The sequence below is a fragment of the Phyllobates terribilis genome, unplaced genomic scaffold (genome assembly GCF_046119375.1).
Source record: "Phyllobates terribilis strain yellow unplaced genomic scaffold, ASM4611937v1 Scaffold_3__8_contigs__length_932513732, whole genome shotgun sequence".
In the NCBI taxonomy this organism is placed as follows: domain Eukaryota; kingdom Metazoa; phylum Chordata; class Amphibia; order Anura; family Dendrobatidae; genus Phyllobates; species Phyllobates terribilis.
In genome coordinates this window covers 357831277-357853086 of record NW_027362763.1, presented here as the reverse complement: position 1 = coordinate 357853086, position 21810 = coordinate 357831277, and the positions used below count along the sequence as shown (strand labels likewise).

Here is a 21810-nt window from a genome sequence, read left to right as displayed (position 1 = left end):
TTTTGCCAGCTGCTCACTGACGTCATTTGAATTCTGACTAGCGGGCTCTTTTTACGTGTTATGCTGGAGCCGGAATTCAAATTTACAATGAAAGCCTATGGAGTCTCGTTCTGACACTCTATAGGCTTCCATTGTAAAAGAGTTCCAGGTCACACAGAGCAAAGCGTGACCCCCACCAGCCTGCAGAGCAGGGACATCAGTGAGCAGCAGAGAAGAACGGCGCTGGATACCAGAGACCGTGACGATAGGTGAGTATATTACTCATGGCCAGTTCCAGGTTTTTGTGGGCCCTGGGCGAAAGAGTCTCAGCGGCTCCTTTAACACATACCATGATTCATGATGCAGAGATACTTCAGAGAAATATATACAGTACAGACCAAAAGTTTGGACACACCTTCTCATTTAAAGATTTTTCTGTATTTTCATGACTATGAAAATTGTACATTCACACTGAAGGCATCAAAACTATGAATTAACACATGTGGAATTATATACTTAACAAAAAAGTGTGAAACAACTGAAAATATGTCTTATAATCTAGGTTCTTCAAAGTAGCCACCTTTTGCTTTGATGACTGCTTTGCATACTCTTGGCATTCTCTTGATGAGCTTCAAGCGGTAGTCACCGGAAATGGTCTTCCAACAATCTTGAAGGAGTTCCCAGAGATGCTTAGCACTTGTTGGCCCTTTTGCCTTCACTCTGAGGTCCAGCTCACCCCAAACCATCTCAATTGGGTTCAGGTCTGGTGACTGTGGAGGCCAGGTCATTTGGCGTAGCACCCCATCACTCTCCTTCTTGGTCAAATAGAAATTACACAGCCTGGAGGTGTGTTTGGGGTCATTGTCCTGTTGAAAAATAAATGATGGTAAAACTAAATGCAAACCGGATGGAATAGCATGCCGCTGCAAGATGCTGTGGTAGCCATGCTGGTTCAGTATGCCTTCAATTTTGAATAAATCCTCAACAGTGTCGCCAGCAAAGCACCCCCACACCATCACACCTGCTCCTCCATGCTTCACGGTGGAAACCAGGCATGTAGAGTCCATCCGTTCACCTTTTCTGCGTCGCACAAAGACATGGTGCTTGAAACCAAAGATCTCAAATTTGGACTCATCAGACCAAAGCACAGATTTCCACTGGTCTAATGTCCATTCCTTGTGTTCTTTAGCCCAAACAAGTCTCTTCTGCTTGTTGCCTGTCCTTAGCAGTGGTTTCCTAGCAGCTATTTTACCATGAAGGCCTGCTGCGCAAAGTCTCCTCTTAACAGTTGTTGAAGAGATGTGTCTGCTGCTAGAACTCTGTGTGACATTGACCTGGTCTCTAATCTGAGCTGCTGTTAACCTGCGATTTTTGAGGCTGGTGACTCGGATAATCTTATCCTCAGAAGCAGAGGTGACTCTTGGTCCTCTTTTCCTGGGGCGGTCCTCAAGTGAGCCTGTTTCTTTGTAGCGATTTATGGTTTTTGCAACTGCACTTGGGGACACTTTCAAAGTTTTCCCAATTTTTCGCATTGACTGACCTTCATTTCTTAAACTAATAATAGCCACTCGTTTTTCTTTACTTAGCTGCTTTTTTCTTGCCATAATACAAATTCTAACAGTCTATTCAGGAGGACTATCAGCTGTGTATCCACCAGACTTCTGCACAACACAACTGATGGTCCCAACCCCATTTATAAGGCAAGAAATCCCATTTATTAAACCTGACAGGGCATACCTGTGAAGTGAAAACCATTTCCGGTGACTACCTCTTGAAGCTCATCAAGAGAATGCAAAGAGTGTGCAAAACAGTCATCAAAGAAAAAGGTGGCGACTTTGAAGAACCTAGAATATAAGACATATTTTCAGTTGTTTCACACTTTTTTGTTAAGTATATAATTCCACATGTGTTAATTCATAGTTTTGATGCCTTCAGTGTGAATGTACAATTTTCAAAGTCATGAAAATACAGAAAAATCTTTAAATGAGAAGGTGTGTCCAAACTTTTGGCCTGTACTGTATACAGTACAATGCAAAAGATTTCACTTACTTATTACATTACATGAGTGATATTGTAAATTCTAGTGCATGTCCTGGGGGGATTCAAAAGTTTTCATCTTAGATCAGACAGTATACAACTCCATACAGTATTATGGGCACCACGTACTCCTCCATACAGTATTATGGACACCACATAGTCCTCCATAAAGTATTATGGGCACCACATAGTCCTCCATACAGTATACACTGTGTGCAGAATTATTAGGCAAGTTGTATTTTAGAGGATTTTTTTTATTATTGATCAACAACTATGTTCTCAATCAACCCAAAAGACTCAAATATCCAAGCTTAATATTTTTGGAAGTTGGAGTGGTTTTTTTTTTAGATTTGGCTATCTTTAGGAGGATATCTGTTTGTGCAGGGTGGCACATGTTAAAAACAGGGTGGCACATGTTAAGGAGCTGAAACTCCTAAACCCTTCATCCAATTTTAATATGGATACCCTCAAATGAAAGCTGAAAGTCTGAACTTCAACTGCATCTGAATTGTTTTGATTAAAATTCATTGTGGTAATGTCTAGAACCAAAATTAGAAAAATGTTGTCTCTGTCCAAATATATATGGACCTAACTGTATACAGTATGGGCCCCATATAATGCTCCATACGGATTAATGGACCCCGTATAATACTCCATATATAGAATGGACCCCACATACTGCCCCATACAGTATGGGCCCCATATATTGCTCCATACAGTATGGGCCCCATATAGTGCTCCATACAGTATGGGCCAAATATAGTGCTCCATACAGTTTGGGCCCCATATAGTGCTCCATACAGTATGGGCCCCATATACTGCTCCATACAGAATATTGGGCCCTATATAGTGCTCCATACAGAATAATGGGCCCCATATAATACTCCATATACAGAATGGGTCCCATATAGTGCTCCATACAGTATGGGCCCCATATAGTGCTCCATACAGTATGGGCCCCATATAGTGCTCCATACAGTATAGGCCTCATGTAGTGCTCCATACATTAAAAAAATAAAATACTCACCTCTCCTCGTTCCCCGCTGCTGCTGCAGTGCTCTGGACTCCTCTGCGTCTTCCCGCTCTCTGCACTGTGACTGCTCAACACAGAGGGCGTACTGTAGTGATGTCATCGTGCCCTCTGCCTTGAGACGTCCCAGGTGCACCAGGTGGTGACACCAGCCCTGATATTACTACATTCAGACTACACTACATGCACACACAATCACATTTTATACATAAAAAAACTTTGTGGGAGTGCTTTTTTAAATCCTCCCTGAAATTGCTCACTTCTAGTCATTGGAGTGGTGCAAGAGGCTTTACCAGTCACTTTGATTGACAAGCTGCTTTGTGCACATATGCCGCACAGCAACCTGTCAATCAAATTGCAGAAGAATGTTTATTGCTGCGCTCAGAGCATAGTAGTCACTGCACCGCCCCTAGCACTGGAAGCAAGTGACTACAGAGAGGATATAGATTTATTTTCCAGTAAGGCAGTCTAAAATGATTTTTTACTTCTATTTACCTGCATATTAACTCCATATTGGCTAACTAGCTTTTGGGCATGAGCACACAACATCTTTTTCAGGCGTGTCCGCTTCTTAAGCATTTTCTGGCACTTTTTCAGACCGGATTAAAAGAATGATTATATAAATTTCAATGTAAAAACGACTTAACCTGTTCAGTCTTTTGAGCATATATTTTAACCTCTTAAGGTTTTCAAGGATGCCAAGCAGTTAAAAAAATATAGCTGACATTCTTCAGGTGTTTTCCGCTCTAGAGATTCTTTAAACTTGATAATACAAGTCAATGGGAAGATGCCTGGGTATCTTTTTGATACTGCTTTTGGTTTTATCATTGTTGGGTGAAGATAAGAAGAAACAACTGAAAAATCCACTAAAAAAAAGAGACCAGAAAAATACTTAAATACTCTCAAACTCTCCAGCAGTCAAAAACATTGAGAAATCGATTAGGAAAAGTTTCAAGCGGAAACTACTTTTAGCATTTCCTGTAACTGGTAAGTATATGAGGGGCACAGGGTGGTAGCTGTGGCAAGAAGCTGCTGTTGTTCCACAAACAAAATATAATGTCCTGTCTGTCGTGTGGTGTGGGAGTATTGGACAAAACTCACGTTTGTAGCTGCAAATTCTGCTGATCCCACGGTCCCGGATCTGGTTGCCACCATACATTCAAGGAGAGACTCAGTATTCATCTTGAACAATCCAATTTTACTTGATAACACAGAATTCATGGCAGTTTCAGTACAGCACGTGTCCATTTTCACAGCCTGAGCTTTCCCTCTCAATGCTGACCCCTCTGGTCTCTGAGAAGATCTTCCTGGCCCTGCAGTCCCAATGCTTCTGGGCCCACTCTCCGGCTCCCTTTTCTGGGAGGTGAAGCAGGCACCGGTGTCCGTACCTGGTTTGGGCCGTAGGCCCCGGATTCTCTTAGAGGTACCATTGAACGTAGTGGCGGCTGTCCGCATACTGCTTTTCCTGAATTCCATACTTCCCGTACTTTGTGGCCCACTGCCCTATTCTGCCTTCACTCAGATGTTCCTCCTCTACAATCTTAACTTTACAACTCTTATATCTATCACACTTCTCTTTTATCTGATCCTACCAGGAAATACTCCCCTATTTATAACCCCCCCCCCTCCCTACCTGGGGTGTTCCCATAACTATTAACCTTTCCCTTACTGTATATAACTAACCATCTCCTAAGCTACAGTGCCTCCCACTTTGCTTCCCAATCCTAATTGCAGCTTTTTCCTTATCCTATCTTTATATCTACATCCTAATTCCCTATCCTAACACTTTCCTATGCTATAATATTACCATAAACACATTTTTATTAGTCATCATTAATCAATCATTCTTGTATAAAACTCATACATGTATGAATCATTACCAATATATAAACATTATTCACATTTTCATAAACAACTGTACCTGTGTTACAAGGAAGGAACAAAGGGCATAAATCCACCCTGACATACCCTTACAAGTAATTAATTTTTCCATTATATTGTACAAAACAACACAAAGTGCCACACCTGTATTATGCAAATGTATTGTCATTTTATATGTATAATTTCTTAGTTACCTTGTTCCTCAGCATAGAGCTGAAAGTATGGTGTTGTAGGTCGATTTGACACTTGTTCAGAGTTGTCAATCAGGCATTGCTTCACAGTTTCATATCCATTCAACACAATAAAAGGGGTTTGACCAACCCAAATGGTCATGATATTGCCATAAATCTCAGATAACTGGAAATAAATTAAAAATGAATACATTTTAGAAAAAAAATCCTCACATAATTCTTTCAAATGCATTTACATGCAAATCTTTTTTCATGCATTTTCCCATGCATATATGGGATCTAAAAAAAAAAAAAACACACCAAAAAAGGGCAACAATGTTTACCTGCCCAGATCTAAGAACCATTGTACTCAGGATGGAGCAAACCCATATTACAAAGATGGCGGCAACACAGGTGCAAAATATTGATGAGACAATCACTCTCAACCTACCCAGTACATGGAGGGGGTGATTGCTTAGCATTAAAATTGCACACAAAGATGGCTTGTATAGGGTACTGTTCACACATGGGTAGTGCACAGCATCTGGCTTACAGCATATTAGTGACGCCCATACTATTTGATTAAGTGGGCTGCCCAATACTATATGAGTGCACCCCATGAGGACAGACAGACACCCTAGTTTGCAATGCCAACACTGATGGGCCTGGCTGCACCCTGGAATAAAAAGGTGCAAAAGATACATATATATATAATATATGAGGTCGATATTTTGGCCAAAATACGTAAGCTCGCAACCCTAGTCAAGGGTCCTCATGCTTGCGAGTCCTAACACTAAATAAATGAAAATTACCCCAAAATTCAAGAAAAAACACACCAAAAAAGATCAACAGTGTTTATCTGCCCAGATCTAAGAATAAATGCACTCAGGATGCAGCAAACCCATATAACAAAGATGGCGGCAACAGAGGTACAAAATACTGATGAGACAATATAAGAAAAGCCACACAAAAATGATTGCAGAAATAAATTAAAGGAGAAAACACACAGCAAAGGCATTTCTGTATGAAGGAAACCTTTAAGGTAATCTGTCAGCAGGGTTTTGGTATGAAAGGCTATAGTTGTGGCACCCCAGGGGTCTGGTTTTCCACAGTAATGTAATGTTATGTCTGAGAGCAGGTGGGAGGTCCTTTGGTCAGGGATCCTGTGCATGCCACACCTCCTGCCCAGTCTTGGGAGGGGAAGAACTTCCCCTGTATAAACCCGGGGCTGAGGCAGGGTGAGTCAGACAAGTGGAGTAGAGACAAGAAGCAGCATAGGAAACAGCAGAGTCACAAGGAGTCAGGGGCTGGCAGCTGCAGAGCTCGCCCTGACTAAGAAGACTTCTTTCCGGACCCGGAGTCCGAGGCTGTGGGGACTAACTCCTACCCAGCAGCAGAATCCGTCAGGCAGGGGATTTCAGGTCCTCTGGCCCAGAAGCCCGAAGGCACGGTCACACGCGTGGGACCAGCACCGCCATCGTGGAGCGGAAGCCATTAGAAGGCCCCGAGTCACCGGCCATACGGGTGAGCACCACACGGTACACTCAGGGACGTGGGCTACTTACATCAGCTTCTAGCAAGGTAGCCAGAAGAGTACGGTCAGTTTGGGAGGCCTACAACTACGCCTGGCCAGGGGAGATCCCATCTGCTCAAGGACTGACCAGGCCCCGTTCGCTAGCAAGTACTCCGGGAGGGTCTATCGTTGTTACCAGTAAAGACCCTGAACTACACCGTACCGTCTCTGAGTGGTTCCTGCTACCCCCATCATCCACGTCGGCTGCCCTGAGGCCATACCCCTCCCGTTGGGGGTTATACTATCACGCTGCATAATCCTACCATCGGCCTCAGCGGTCTGCCCCGCAGCAGCAGCTCCCTGGCTGCACTCAACGGGTGGCGTAGTCATCAACTATTTACTACTAATAGACTGCCGTCCAGTTTGACTCCCTGGGCACGGACCGGGTCACCGCCACAAGACTACAACCCTCCACGGATCCGGCTCCGGGTAAGTTCCCGCGTGCGCACCGCAGTGCGACACAGGCCCAGGGGCGCGTCAACTTTGGCGTAGTCGGCAGGATTTCGTGCCCGCAACCACCGGGTACTGCGTGCCTGAAAAGCAAAGACTGTTCAAACTTACCAGTGGTGAAGATTCCCGCTATCCGTGGAGGTTTCCCGCCATCCGGCGCCATCTTCTACCTTCTTCCCGCCATCCGCGAAGTTTTCCCGCCATCTTCGACCTTCTTCCCGCCATCCGTGGAGTTTTCCCGCCATTGGACGCCATCTTGAGGACGCCGCGCGGGAAGAAGAGGGGCGTGGACTCCGAAAGCGCGCGAGAACTGAAGCCCCGCCTCACGTCCGGACGTTGCGTAAGGTCCTGGAAGGAGCCCAGCAGACGCCGACGTCACAGGAGCGCGACGGAAGGTCCTCAACCCTGACGATCCACTGCGGAGCCGCGGCCTACGGAAGAGGATCATCGCAAGGTAGGCCACGGTCCACTAGGGGGGAGGAAGATGTCGGATACGGAAGAGAGCTTCGCTGCCTCAACCCCCGCCAGCGCCACCGCTGCTGCAGTTATGCCCTTCACCATGCCCTATATCCCGGGAGCAGCTTGGCTACCCCAGTACTCAGGGGAGTCACATACCCTGCATGACTTTAGAGAAAAGCTGGATAGCCTCTTCCAGGTGTACCCCCTCACAGAAGAGCAAAAAGTGAGCATCCTGGTGGCCCAACTAACTGGGGCAGCCAAAAGGGAAGTAAAATCCTGGCCACCTGGGAGGAAGACTGTCGCAGGGATACTAACCCGGCTGAAGGACACCTTTGATACCCGCACCTCAGCCGAGATTAAGCTTAGATTCTACGGGTGCAAGCAGCGAGCGCATGAGAGTATAAGGGACTATGCACTAAACCTACAAGAGGCCCTGAGGGCCATTAAGCAGACCGACCCTGATGGGGTGGGAAACGAGGACAGGCTGTTGACTGAACAATTTATAGAGGGTTTATATTGCAATGCCCACCGAACCCAGTTGCGGGCAATGGCCTTACAGGATCCCCATCTGGACTTTGCACAGTTCAAGGACAGAGCCATCCGGGTGCTCCGAGAACCGGCACCAGGTGGCGTTGTGACCCATAGACGCCCCACTACCACTTACTACCAGGAGGCGGCGCCCTTGTCAGCAGGGCCTGTGGGAGCTGATGCGCAGGCTCTGGACAATGACCCGGCTCCAGACCTACACCATCAGGTCCAAGAGCTAGCTAAGAGCGTTGCTGCGCTAACCCGAACTGTGCAGTCTTTACAGGTTTCCACCCCAGGGAAGATCCAGCTGGCATCCGGACCGGAGGACATCCCGTGGCGTCGACCAAGGAGGACCCCACCGGCCAGAGGAAGACCCAGTGACCGATACAGTGAGGACGGACGACCCATCTGCCGCCGCTGCAATCAACCCGGACATATGGCAAGGTACTGTTCTTTAAACGGGCACAACCTGGGGTAGAGGGCCAACCCCCAGGAAAAAGATCACCAGGCCCATCGAACTGGCGCGACAGATATGTGGGAGGACGTCCAGTCTTGCCTGTGGTACTGGATGGCATTCCCATGAGTGCCCTACTGGACACCGGGTCACAGGTCACCACCATCCCGTACGTGCTCTTCAAGCAGTACTGGAATGACTCGGATATTACCCGCTACCCCGACGACGACTTGAGTATCATATCCAGCAATGGTCAGCCCGTGCCACAGATCGGATTTAAAGAGGTGACCATCAAAATTGGTAGAGTCGAACTGGCCGCACAGGGACTGATCATTGTAGATATTGATAAACATGAGAGTCACCCAAAAATAACTCTAGGAACTAATGTAATTGAAAATTGTCTTGCAGAGGTGATTTTCCTTTTACAGCAGGTTGCCAAGAATGCCAGCTCCGGCGAGCAGCGGGTGCTCCAGAAAGAGATCCGGGCACTGATGCAACGGCAACAAGTGGAACTCTCCGGCGGTGAGATTGGTAGCGTAAGAATGTGTGACCCTTTTCCTATTGCCATGCCCCCAAAAAGTGAAATGATGATTTGGTGCCGGGCAGCTATTGGTCTGAGAGGTAGAGATTACCAGGCAATGGTAGAACCAGTTTACTCAGACAGTAGGCCCACCATTTTGACAGCACGGGGGGTCGTCAATGTACGCCATGGGAGGGTGCCCGTTCGCATAATAAATATCGGGGAGAGGGAAGTGTACCTGCCCCGGTATGCCACGCTAGCCAAATTATATATCACTAATCAAAATTCTATACAATCTGTGGAACCCTTGCCTCCATCTCACCCGGAGGAAGGTAACGGCTCTAAGAAAGACATGGAGGACTGGTGTCAGCAACTACATCTGGGTACTGACTCCACTCCCTCACATCAGAAACAAGGAGTCTATCGGGTGGTTCAAGAGTATGAGAGAGTGTTTAGTAAACACCCGTTAGACTTCGGGCGAGTCAAGGGGGTAGAACATCGCATCCCCACGGGAGATCATCCTCCCATAAAAGAGAGGTATCGACCCGTACCCCCTGCACATTACCAACACGCCAAGGGGATGCTTAGAGACATGAAGGAGGCTGGGGTAATCCGGGATAGTTGTAGCCCCTGGGCAGCCCCATTAGTTTTAGTCAAAAAGAAAGACAACACCATGAGGATGTGTGTAGATTACCGGAAAATCAACCGTATCACACACAAGGATGCGTACCCCTTACCAAGGATAGAGGAGTCATTGGCTGCGTTAAGATCTGCTAACTTCTTCTCTACCTTGGATCTCACTAGCGGGTACTGGCAGGTTCCTGTAGCAGAGGCAGACCGGGAGAAGACCGCATTCACCACCCCGATGGGACTTAGCGAGTTCACCTGCATGCCGTTCGGACTCTGCAACGCACCAGGAACCTTCCAACGCCTAATGGAGTGTTGTCTGGGCCACAGAAACTTCGAGACGGTCCTGTTGTACCTGGACGATGTCATCGTATATTCCAAGACGTATGAGGACCACCTGAAACACCTGGCGGAAGTGTTCGAGGCTCTGGCGAGTTACGGCCTAAAGGTGAAACCCTCCAAGTGTCACCTCCTGAAACCAAAGGTGCAGTACCTGGGACACGTAGTGAGCGCTGACGGAGTGGCTCCCGACCCTGATAAAATCACCGCAATTAAGGAATGGCCAAGCCCCTCCAGCGTAAAAGAAGTGCGGCAGTTCCTCGGGTTGGTAGGCTACTACCGAAGGTTTATTCCCGGTTTCACCAAAAAGGCAGCACCTATGCAGGACCTCCTGATAGGCCAGTCCCGGAAGGCCAAGAACCAGAAGCCGCCCTTCAAATGGGAAGAGCTGGAAGAAGAGTCCTTCCGCCAGCTGAAGATGGCCCTCACGGGGGACGAAATCCTGGCGTACCCGGATTATAGCCAGCCCTTTATCCTCTACACCGACGCCAGTAACATCGGGCTAGGAGCCGTACTGTCCCAGATCCAGCAGGGGAAGGAACGAGTAATCGCCTACGCCAGCCGAAAACTGCGACCCACCGAAAGGAACCCCGAGAATTACAGCTCATTTAAGTTAGAGTTCCTGGCCGTAGTATGGGCAATCACTGAGCGCTTTAAGCATTACCTCGCTTCTTCCCGGTTCACCGTGTACACGGATAACAACCCGCTGACACACCTGGACACGGCAAGACTCAGTGCCCTGGAGCAGAGGTGGATGGCCCGTCTGTCCAACTACGAGTTCACAATTAAATACCGGGCAGGACGCTCCAATACCAACGCGGACGCCCTGTCCAGGATGCCCAACCTGCCGGACGGAGGAGAAGATCCGGAGGGACTGGAAGAAGTTGAACTCCCTGCGTTCCACCGTCATGGGACTATTCAGTATTCCCACCGGGTAAGGAGTAAGCAGGCTGCTACGTTGAACCCCTTACCCCACTACAACTGGGCGGAAACGCAAGACAGCGACCCTGCCGTCCGACTGGTGAAGGAGATGCTGACTCGGCCGGAGGCTCGCCTTGAACCAGACGCTCCGGAGGAAGCCAAACAACTATGGGCAGAGAAGAGTCGACTGTTCCTTTACAAAGGGAAGTTGTGCCGCAGAATGGTTAACTCCCGGACGCATGAATTACTCTGGCAAGTAGTGGTGCCACGAAGAGACGCAGCCATGGTGATGGAGGCATACCACGACGGAGCTGGACACTTTGGGTGGAAAAAGCTGGAGTTCCTGCTGCGCGAGCGGTTCCACTGGGTAGGCATGAGGGGAACCATCGAGAAGTGGTGCAGAGATTGTGGCCCGTGCAACCTGAGAAGGAAGGACCGAGCCAGCCAGAAGACTCCCCTGCAGTCCATCGTCACCCGGCAACCGTTGGAACTGGTAGCCTTGGATCATGTAAAACTGACCCCAAGCAGAAGTGGCTACGTCTACGCGTTAACCATCGTGGATCATTACTCCCGGTTCTTGGTTGTCGTCCCCGTCAAGGACTTAACGGCTCAAACAGCAGCTAGAGCCTTCCAGCAGCACTTCTGCCGTCCACACGGGTACCCGGACCAAGTGCTGACGGACCAGGGACCTGCCTTTGAAGCGGAGGTCTTTCAGGAATTCTGCAATCTGTATGGCTGCCGGAAGATAAGGACGACACCCTTCCATCCGCAGACTAATGGTCTTTGTGAAAAAATGAACCAGGTGGTAATGGATCTTCTAAAAACGTTGCCCCTGGAAGAACGCAGTCTGTGGCCTGAAAAGTTGCCCGATCTGGTGGACCTATACAACCACATCCCGGTAGGTTCCACCAACTGTACCCCGGCTTACCTAATGAGGGCAAGACCTGGTAAGTTACCTGTTGACCTGGAAATGGGAGTCCTGACCCCCGAGGACACTTCACCAGAAACAGACTGGGACACAGAGAGGCAGCAGCAGTACCGGAGAGTACAGGAGAGCGTGGAGCGAAGTCTCTGTCAGGCTAGGGAAAGACAAGAGAAAACTTACAACCAGTATGCTCCCGCTGTTCCCCTGGTACCCGGAGAGCAGGTCTTGAAGAGGAAGAGACGGCTCCACAAGTTGGACGACCAGTGGGAGAAGGACCCGTACACCGTACTGCCCTCAAGCCACGAGAACCCGAAGGTCTGTACCATCAGTAAAGACGGAGGGGAAACCACAGCCATTGTATCCCGGGACCACCTGAAGAAGTGTCCCGAACAACTGAGGAACCCTGAAGAGGAACAAGAAGACCATCGACCCGTGGAAGAAAGGGAAGATATGGTTAGTACCGTGCTCGGGGACTTCCCTCAGTCTTGGACTCAAGTCAATGGTGCAGTTGTGGTACCCGTACTCACCTTCCTCCAACCATCATCCCAAGAACCTACGGAGCAACGGGTAGAGCTGGAAGAACAGCCGGTCCAGGAGGCAGAAGACTCCACACAAGCAGAACAGGAGAATCAACCCTCTGCTTATAGTGAGCCTGCCGTACCCCTAGTGAGACAAAGAGCCGGTAGACAGCTGCCCAGTTTACCCTTGACAGTTCCTACACCCTGTAGTTCAGGGCCAGACAGTCAGCTCCGTAGGTCCACTCGGGCCACTAGAGGCCAGTTACCCGCACGCTGGAGAATTTGAAGTGTATAAATTGTTTTATTTATGTTTTTCTGTGTCTTGTTGCTTGTGTATAATTTTGTGTTTCTAGTTATTTTTAGGGATCCTTGGTGGATTTACCGGGAATCCTTGTACATAGTTGGAGCGTAACCCAGGATGGACTAGAGACTGTTAAGGACTCGGGGTAGGACAGACCCCTACCTGGTTACGTCTCCCTGTGTTGGTGAAATGGACACCTTGCTTTCTTCAGAGACTGCACCCGGTTGCGGACACGCCGTAACCATCTTTATATGTTTTCTTATTGTATTATTAATGTTTTTGCCTTGTTATGTTTTTCTAAATGTGTTTAGTCCCGGAGTACTAAATTTCACTAGGGGGGAATGTGGCACCCCAGGGGTCTGGTTTTCCACAGTAATGTAATGTTATGTCTGAGAGCAGGTGGGAGGTCCTTTGGTCAGGGATCCTGTGCATGCCACACCTCCTGCCCAGTCTTGGGAGGGGAAGAACTTCCCCTGTATAAACCCGGGGCTGAGGCAGGGTGAGTCAGACAAGTGGAGTAGAGACAAGAAGCAGCATAGGAAACAGCAGAGTCACAAGGAGTCAGGGGCTGGCAGCTGCAGAGCTCGCCCTGACTAAGAAGACTTCTTTCCGGACCCGGAGTCCGAGGCTGTGGGGACTAACTCCTACCCAGCAGCAGAATCCGTCAGGCAGGGGATTTCAGGTCCTCTGGCCCAGAAGCCCGAAGGCACGGTCACACGCGTGGGACCAGCACCGCCATCGTGGAGCGGAAGCCATTAGAAGGCCCCGAGTCACCGGCCATACGGGTGAGCACCACACGGTACACTCAGGGACGTGGGCTACTTACATCAGCTTCTAGCAAGGTAGCCAGAAGAGTACGGTCAGTTTGGGAGGCCTACAACTACGCCTGGCCAGGGGAGATCCCATCTGCTCAAGGACTGACCAGGCCCCGTTCGCTAGCAAGTACTCCGGGAGGGTCTATCGTTGTTACCAGTAAAGACCCTGAACTACACCGTACCGTCTCTGAGTGGTTCCTGCTACCCCCATCATCCACGTCGGCTGCCCTGAGGCCATACCCCTCCCGTTGGGGGTTATACTATCACGCTGCATAATCCTACCATCGGCCTCAGCGGTCTGCCCCGCAGCAGCAGCTCCCTGGCTGCACTCAACGGGTGGCGTAGTCATCAACTATTTACTACTAATAGACTGCCGTCCAGTTTGACTCCCTGGGCACGGACCGGGTCACCGCCACGAGACTACAACCCTCCACGGATCCGGCTCCGGGTAAGTTCCCGCGTGCGCACCGCAGTGCGACACAGGCCCAGGGGCGCGTCATAGTCACATGTCCAGTAATCATTCGTTATAATGGATCCAGCAGCAATTTGTTGACAAAAAAGTTTTGCAGACACAACTTTTTTGTCCAATTAAAAAAAAAAAAAACTGATTTCATCTGGATCCGTTTTTTTAACATTGGAGTCTACGGAAAACAGATCTGTTAATAAGCCATTCATTTTTCGTTCATTTGGAAAGGATCAGAATTTTTTCTTACTGGATCAGTTTCAAATGGAAGAAAACGGATAGCTATTTAAAGGATCCGTTTTTCATAGTCTTCAATGTTAAAAAAATGGATCCAGTTGAAATCAGTTTGGTTGCACAACTTTTTTGGTCAATGGATTACTGCTGGATCCATTCTAACGGATGATTACTGGACATGTGAACATTGCCTAATCAGAAGACAGCAGGAGATAGCGGCTGAAACACAGATTTCAGCAATGAGTCATTTATTGAGCAGTGTACTGTTTATTTACAATGCTGCTTTTATCCCCAGTAGATTATCACTGCCCAGACTAGCTGCCAAATGCCAAATCGTCCTACCACACCCCTCCTTTGATAAGCAGCTCACTGTCAATGGACAATGTACATAGAAAGCTGTGGTGTCAGCGGCGCTAGCTTTCTGAGCAATGCTCCATGCTACATCTAAGAACTCTCATTGTGTCACAACTGCTGCACCCAGTAAACTAAGTGATACATCATTGGAATCAAGGACTCTTTTCCTACATTATGCTGCTCTCAGATGAGGTAGCAAAAACCTGCTGACAGATTCCGTTTAAAGGAGTTAAGCTAGGGGTATTCTCAAGGTATCATTTTATCCAGTTTACTATGACCTACATACCCATATAGACGGTTTAGAAGAGTTGATTGTAGTGACAGATTCCCTTTAAAGAAAACCTGTCAGCAGGATCATGCATGTTAAACTAAAGGTTTGGGCATAAAGGTACATCAATCTGTGACAGCAGCATTTACAGCGCGCTGGCAGGGGGAACACTTTTCCAACTGCGAATTAGCAATCCCAAAGGACACCGATGGGTTGTTGTGATAGTCAGGGGTCTGCAGCAGACCTCTGGGCCTAAAATCACAGTACTCCTGTGTCCAGCTCATGGATTGTTGTGTATATAGCACAAGCGGTCAGACGACTGCAGGTTCAATTCCCATAAGGGGACTGAAAAATACAGTTAATCATAATAAATAAAAGTTTTAAAAAATCTGAAAAAAATAAAGTTCAAATCACCCCCAATTTCCCCATTAAGAATTAAGGAATACAACAATTTAAAAAATACACATCTGACATTGTTGCATTCATAAAAGTCTGATTTATCAAAATATAAAATAAATTAAATTGAGAAAAAAAATCAAATAGTCAGAATTGTGGTATTTTGACTGCAGCAACAACACAAAAAATGTAATAACAGGCGATCAAAACATTGTATCTTCCCCAAACTAGTATCAATAAAAACACTCAGGGTGCAAAAAACAAGCCAAGCCATTACATAGTTCCATATTTCAAAAAAATTAAATGTTGCGGCTCCTGGAAAATGGCGACACAAGCAATTTCTTTTCTTTACAAATTTCAGATTTTTTTTTTAACACCTTAAATAAAACTAAAACTATGCATCCTTGGTATTGCCATAATTGTACTGACAGGAGCGCTGTAGATAAACCCAGCCCCCCCCCCCCCTCAAAAAAAAAATTGCTGAATTGCACTTTTTTTTTGCTATTTTGCCACACTTAAGATTTTTTTCACCTGATTTCCAAAACATCACATAATAAATCGATGATGTCGCTTAAAAGTACAACTCGTCCCACAATAAAAAAAAGCCCTCATATGGCTAAGTTGATGGAAAAATAAAAAAGTTATGGCTCTTGGAATAAGGGAGGAAAAAGCAAAAATGCAAAAATGAAAAATCGCTTGGTCTTTAAGTGGTTAAAAAATAGTGAATCTATCACAAGGCATAAAAATACAACAGGCATACTTTATTGAGTAGAGCATTTGACCTGATGAGGCTGGTGTCATTAGTTTGAAAATCTGTCAGCATGGCTGTATAATCCTTTTTGAAAGCTTATAGTGTACCTATAGATTCAAGTGAAAATGTTTGTTTCTGCCTCTGTGTCTCTTGCTTCATTTAATTATTGCATCTGTCATCAAGTGCAATGAAAATCCGTGTCTTCAATGCAGGTGGATTTGCCAGTAAATCGAGAGTGAATGATCAGTCCAGGAGGAGAAAGAAGAAAACTTTTCTAATAACATACAGGTATATTCATATTTCCACTTGTACAATTGATTTTTGAAAATAAAAATTAAAACAATTTACTTTTTAAACTCAATCCCTGCCCAACTAGCTAGATTGACAGCTGATTGTCCGTCCCTCCTTCCTGCTGCTGAATTCTCACATAGTTCAGTACAAGCTGCAGCTATAAATCAGGCTGGGTGGACGGAGATTGAATACACAGATTTGTGAGTGCTCTCAATCTTTAAATGGACTCCTAAAATGCACATTTTAATATTAGGATTTTACAGCCATATTGAGATGGATTTAAAAAAATAATAATTTTGAAAAAAATAAGATACTTCTAGGATAAAAAGTAATACAAGCAATGATATATTGACTCATTCCACAAGTACCTTCATTAGAGTCCTATGATGAAGCTGAAATTTGATTGTGAAAAGATTTCCAAAGAAAGGTAGCGGAGTGGGTCCAGGGGGCAGTAAAGCAGCAGATTGACGAAGTTTCATAAACTGAATACTGAGGAGACCCAACAGTAGAACCAGAAGTAACCAGATAATATCCATCCTTTTAGGGTTAACAAATTGATATCTAGAATCATTAAAATAGTTAAAGGGAACATAAAATGAATGTATTACTGTTTAAAATTGCAATGTTTTAAAATTGTGCATATTTAGCAATTGGCCCTCAAAAAAATAAACATTATGCACCCCTGTTCTACAGCATTCAGATATACATCATCTGTATATAAACATTGAATGTAGACTACTGCACCAAATACCTCTGAAAGAATTATATTCTATTTCTGGTCCTAAGAGCTACCACTATGGGATTATGCATGGGATATAGGTGATAACTTCTCAATATCTGGGGGTCTGACTGTTGGAACCCCCACCGATCCATACAGAGTGGATGTATGCATGATCAACCACTGCTCCATTCACATGCCTCAGGTTCTAAGGATTGATGGGGGTTCCAGTGGTCAGACCCCCAGCAATTGGCAAATTAACCCTTATCTATGAGTTACAAACTTTAGATAACCCTTTAAACAGGTTGTTGAGGAGTAATATTTATATGCCCATAGACTTGCATGCATAGAAAACAATAAAAATACCAATACAGAGTTATTGGTGGGATACACTGAGACTGCTGTACATACATTGCATAGGATACAGAGACTGCTGTGTAAGCATCACATAGAATACACTAAGACTGCTGTTTATAATTTACATATGATACACTGAGACATTGCTGTATATAGATCACATAGAATACACTGAGACTGCTGTATATACACAAGTAGCATAAACCGAGACTGCTTTATATACATCACATAGGATACGCTGAGATTGCTGTATATACATCACATAGTATACATTGTGACTGCTGTGTACATCCGATAGGATACACTGAACCTCTGCTGTATACACATCACATAGAATATACAGACTCACCCAGATCCTGGAGATGGGGGAAAATTGCAAGCTGCAGTCCGACCAGTGCCCACAGGAGCTGGATTCAGCTCAGATCAACTATGACTGCAGAACTAAAATGACAGGAGCATACATTACAAATTCTGGCACAGCAAAGGATGCTCTATACAGCTAAGCAGAGCACATAAGTCTTAGGAAACAGTCCACACCAGAACCTAGATGTGCACAGGTGGAGCAATATCAAGTGTCATTTATATGAACCAACTATGCCACTGATTGGGAGCAGAAATATGCAAACAATGGCAAGTGTAAACAGGTTTTTAATTAGGCATTATTCAGCCTCAGCAGTGCCTAGAGCATCATAGTGTTTGAATGAAAAATAAGCAAACAAAAAAGACAATCCACTGGATACTGACAAAAAACTTGCTTGTGCTAATCCAGCACAATTCTTTGCCTTCTTTTCCTCCCTTTTTTGACTTTGGCTCCGAAAAATTGCAGTAAATGCTCAATTATATTGTGGTCCAGTGTTAGCCAGAAAAATCTATATAAATACTTTTATGCCCAAAAATGAAAAAAGTATTCTAGGAGTGATACCTTTATTGGCTAACCAGAAGAATTATGTTTGTCAGCTTTAAGAGCACAGAGGCTCCTTCTTCAGGCAGGTTTACAAATGAGTTACTGAAACAAGAGCACAACATTTAACCCCTTAGTGACCAAGCTAATTTTGACCTTAATGACTGCGCTAAATTTTAGAAATCTGACCAGTGTCATTTTATGGGATAATAACTCTAGAACACTTCATCGTGTCCCACTGATTGTGTTTGTTTGTTCAAGACATATTGTACTTCATGAAAGTGGTAAAATTTGTTCGACATGACTTTATTTGTGAAAATATCGCAATTTTTTTTCTAAAAATGAAAAAAAGAAAATTGCAATTTTCAAACTTTCAATCTTTATATCCTTAAACCAGTCAGTCGTGCAGTACAAAATAATTAATAAATAGCATTTTCCTTATGTCTACTTTACATCTGCATCATTTTTCAAACGTCATTTTATTTTGTTAGGATGTTAGAAGGGTTAAAAGTTTAGCAGCAATTTCTCATTTTTTCAACAAATTTATGAAAACCTGTTTCTTTACTGACCGGTTAAAATTTCAATGGACTTTGCGTGGCCTATATATTGGAAATTCCCCAAAAGTGATACCATTTTAAAAATTGAACCCCTCAAATACTTCAAAACTGTTGTCAGGATTTTTTTTAACCCTTCAGGTTTTAATGCAAAGTGGAATGAACATTTTTTTTTATTTTACCTCTAAAATATTGCTTTAGCACCAATTTTTTCATTTCTGCAAGAGGTAATACCAAAAAGTGAACACCACAGTTTGTTACCTACTCTCTTCCAAGTGCAGCGATACCCCACATGTAGTCAATAAGTTTCGTTTGGACAACCAACAGGGCTCGGAACTTAAGGGGCAATAATTGAATTTTAGAACACAAATTTGGCTGAAATGGATTGTGGGCACCATGTCGCATTTGCAGGGCCCCTAAAGTACCTAAACAGAAGAAGAAATCCCCCTCAAGTGACCCCATTTTAGAAATTACACCCCTCAAGGATTTTATACAGGAGTATAGGGAGCATGTTCAACCTACAGGTACTACACAGAATTTGATAACATTAGGTCGTTATATTGAATACTAGATGGTGGCCCGATTCAAACACATCGGGTATTCTAGAATATGTATGCGGTACACCAGACGCAATGAGCAGAGCGGTGTTTAAATTTGGCGCCAAAATTGCTGATTGGTCGCGGAAGCGTCCAATCAGCAAATTGGTATTTAAATTTGGTGACAATATTGCTGATTGTTCGCGGCTGGTGGCCGCGACCAATCAGCGAATCTTATTAGTGAGGACCGGGGAGCGGTGCTGCCTGTGCGGGTACTTCTACTGCGAGCAGCCGGGACATGACTGGCTGCTCGCTGAAGAAGTATCCCGACCGGTGGCGCCGCTCCCCGGTCCTCCCTTCACACTTGCCGTCGAGAGATAAGCGGCTCTATCCGCTGATCTCCTGACGGTATCCGCATGGAGGTCAGCGACGCCGCCTGTCGGGGTACTTTGGCTGCATCGCCGCTGACCTCTGTGCAGAACGGTGTTTAAAGTTGGCGCCAATATCGTTGATTGGTAGCGGCCGGCGGCCACGACCAATCAGCACAGCGGTGTTTAAATTTGGCACCAATATCGCTGATTGGTCGCGGCCGGCAACCGCGACCAATCAGCAAATCGGTGTTTAAATTTGGCGCCGATATCATTGATTGGTCGCGGCCGGGACATGACCGGCTGCTCGCAGCAGAAGTATCCCGACCGGCGGCGCCGCTTCCCGGTCCTCCCTTCACACTTGCCGTCGGGAGATCAGCGGCCCTAGCCGTTGATCTCCTGATGGTAGCCGCATGTAGGTCAGTGGCGCCGCCGGTCGGGGTACTTCGGCTGCATCGCCGCTGACCTCTATGCAGAGCAGTGTTTAAAGTTGGCGCTAATATCGCTGATTGGTCGTGGCCGGCGGCCGCGACCAATCAGCGTCGTATTATTGTGGGCCCGGGAGCGCTGCTGCGTGTGCGGGTACTTCCGCTGCGAGCAGCTGGGAGATGAGCGGCTGCTCGCAGCAGAAGTATCCCGACCGGTGGCGCCGCTCCCCGGTCCTCCCTTCACACTTGCGTCGGGAGATCAGCGGCCCTAGCCACTGATCTCCCGACGGTAGCCGCATGGAGATCAGCGGCGCTGCCGGTAGGGGTAGTTCTCCCGGCTGCATCGCCGCTGACCTCCATGTGGCAGATGAGCCGCTAACGGCCGCCATCTTTTTCTGAAATCCTGCATCGCTGATTGGCCACGGCCGGACCAATCAGCGACGCGGGATTTCCTGGACAGAAGGACAGACAGACAGAAAGACAGATGGGATAAGACAATTATATATATTAGATGTTGTCATATCGTCATCAACCCTAATGGCAAAGAATGAAAGAAATAAAAATTATAAAATTAAAAAAATGTAATCTAAGGGGATGACACAAGGAGAGATGATCAAGGGAGTGCACAGCAAAGCACAGCCCAATTGCTGTCCTAATTACTAATTCACAGGTCTGCGACTAAAAAGCTGTTTGATTATTTTCATATAATTTCCATGTATTTTGGTGTCTTGATAACAAAAACAATATTGAAAAAAAATCCTAAACGTCAGGACTTGCCACAAACCTATAGGTTCTTCTGAAAACTCTGGTGTGAATAATCGGCAGGCAGCTTATTTTATTTCCCCATTAACATCAATAGGAACTGAGTGATTAGCTGGTGGCAGTCAGGTGGTTAGTGACAAAATGAAAGGTCCTTATGCTGTCAAGAAACTTGCATCGGAATTTAATTCATCAACCGTGTTTCCCCAAATTAGCATTATGGCTTTGCGGAAGTGTATTAATTCGCCTGACCGTTTCTGTTTCATTTGCGGTGAATATACAGTGTTGAGTCAACAGCTGAATATTACAGACTTCGTGAAAAAGTATACTTGGGACTAAAACTTGGAGATCAAGATAAAGTGTGGGTGCCTCAAAGTGTGCAAACGGTATGTTGAAGACCTCCAAAATTGGTTCACGGGTAAGAAAAAAGCCTTCCATTATGGGATTCCTATGGTATGGCGAGAGCAAAAGAACCATAGTGAAAACTGTTCCTTTTGTTCTTGAAATGTGAAAGGGTATAATTCTAAATGGAAGCATTCAATTTAATACCCCAATCTTCACTCAGCAATTCGTCCTATCCCCCATGGCACAGATATACCAGTACCCAAGGCCCCTGCTACCTTGGATGCCTAGCTCCAATGAAGGTGAAATCATACCTGAACCAGATGATGAATCAAGTTCTGACTTTGAAGATGATACAAGCCCAACATTTTTTTTCCCATGAGGAGATGAAGGATTTAGTAAGAAACTTGAATCTTCCCAAAGATACCGCTGAGTTACCCGGATCAAGGCTCAAAAGCGGGAAATTATTGTTACCAGGAGTGTCTTTTTCATGGTTCAGACATCGTGAAAAGGAGTTCGTTCCTTACTTTGTCCAGGAAGACAAGCTGGTTTATTGAATCAAT

At 45.9% G+C, this 21810-nt stretch overlaps 1 protein-coding gene across 1 annotated transcript in view; it reads right to left on the bottom strand.

The window, feature by feature from the left end:
- Positions 1-17932, bottom strand: part of LOC141259390 (cytochrome P450 2J2-like) — a 155980-nt gene extending 138048 nt beyond the window's left edge. The window contains exons 1-3 of the mRNA XM_073675298.1: positions 17709-17932; positions 16653-16845; positions 5122-5284 (exon numbers count right to left, since the gene is read on the bottom strand). Coding sequence (XP_073531399.1) covers positions 5122-5284; positions 16653-16820 — 331 coding nt within the window. The 5' untranslated portion in view covers positions 16821-16845; positions 17709-17932. The remainder of the gene's footprint in view (positions 1-5121; positions 5285-16652; positions 16846-17708) is intronic.
- Positions 17933-21810: the final 3878 nt, after the last annotated feature.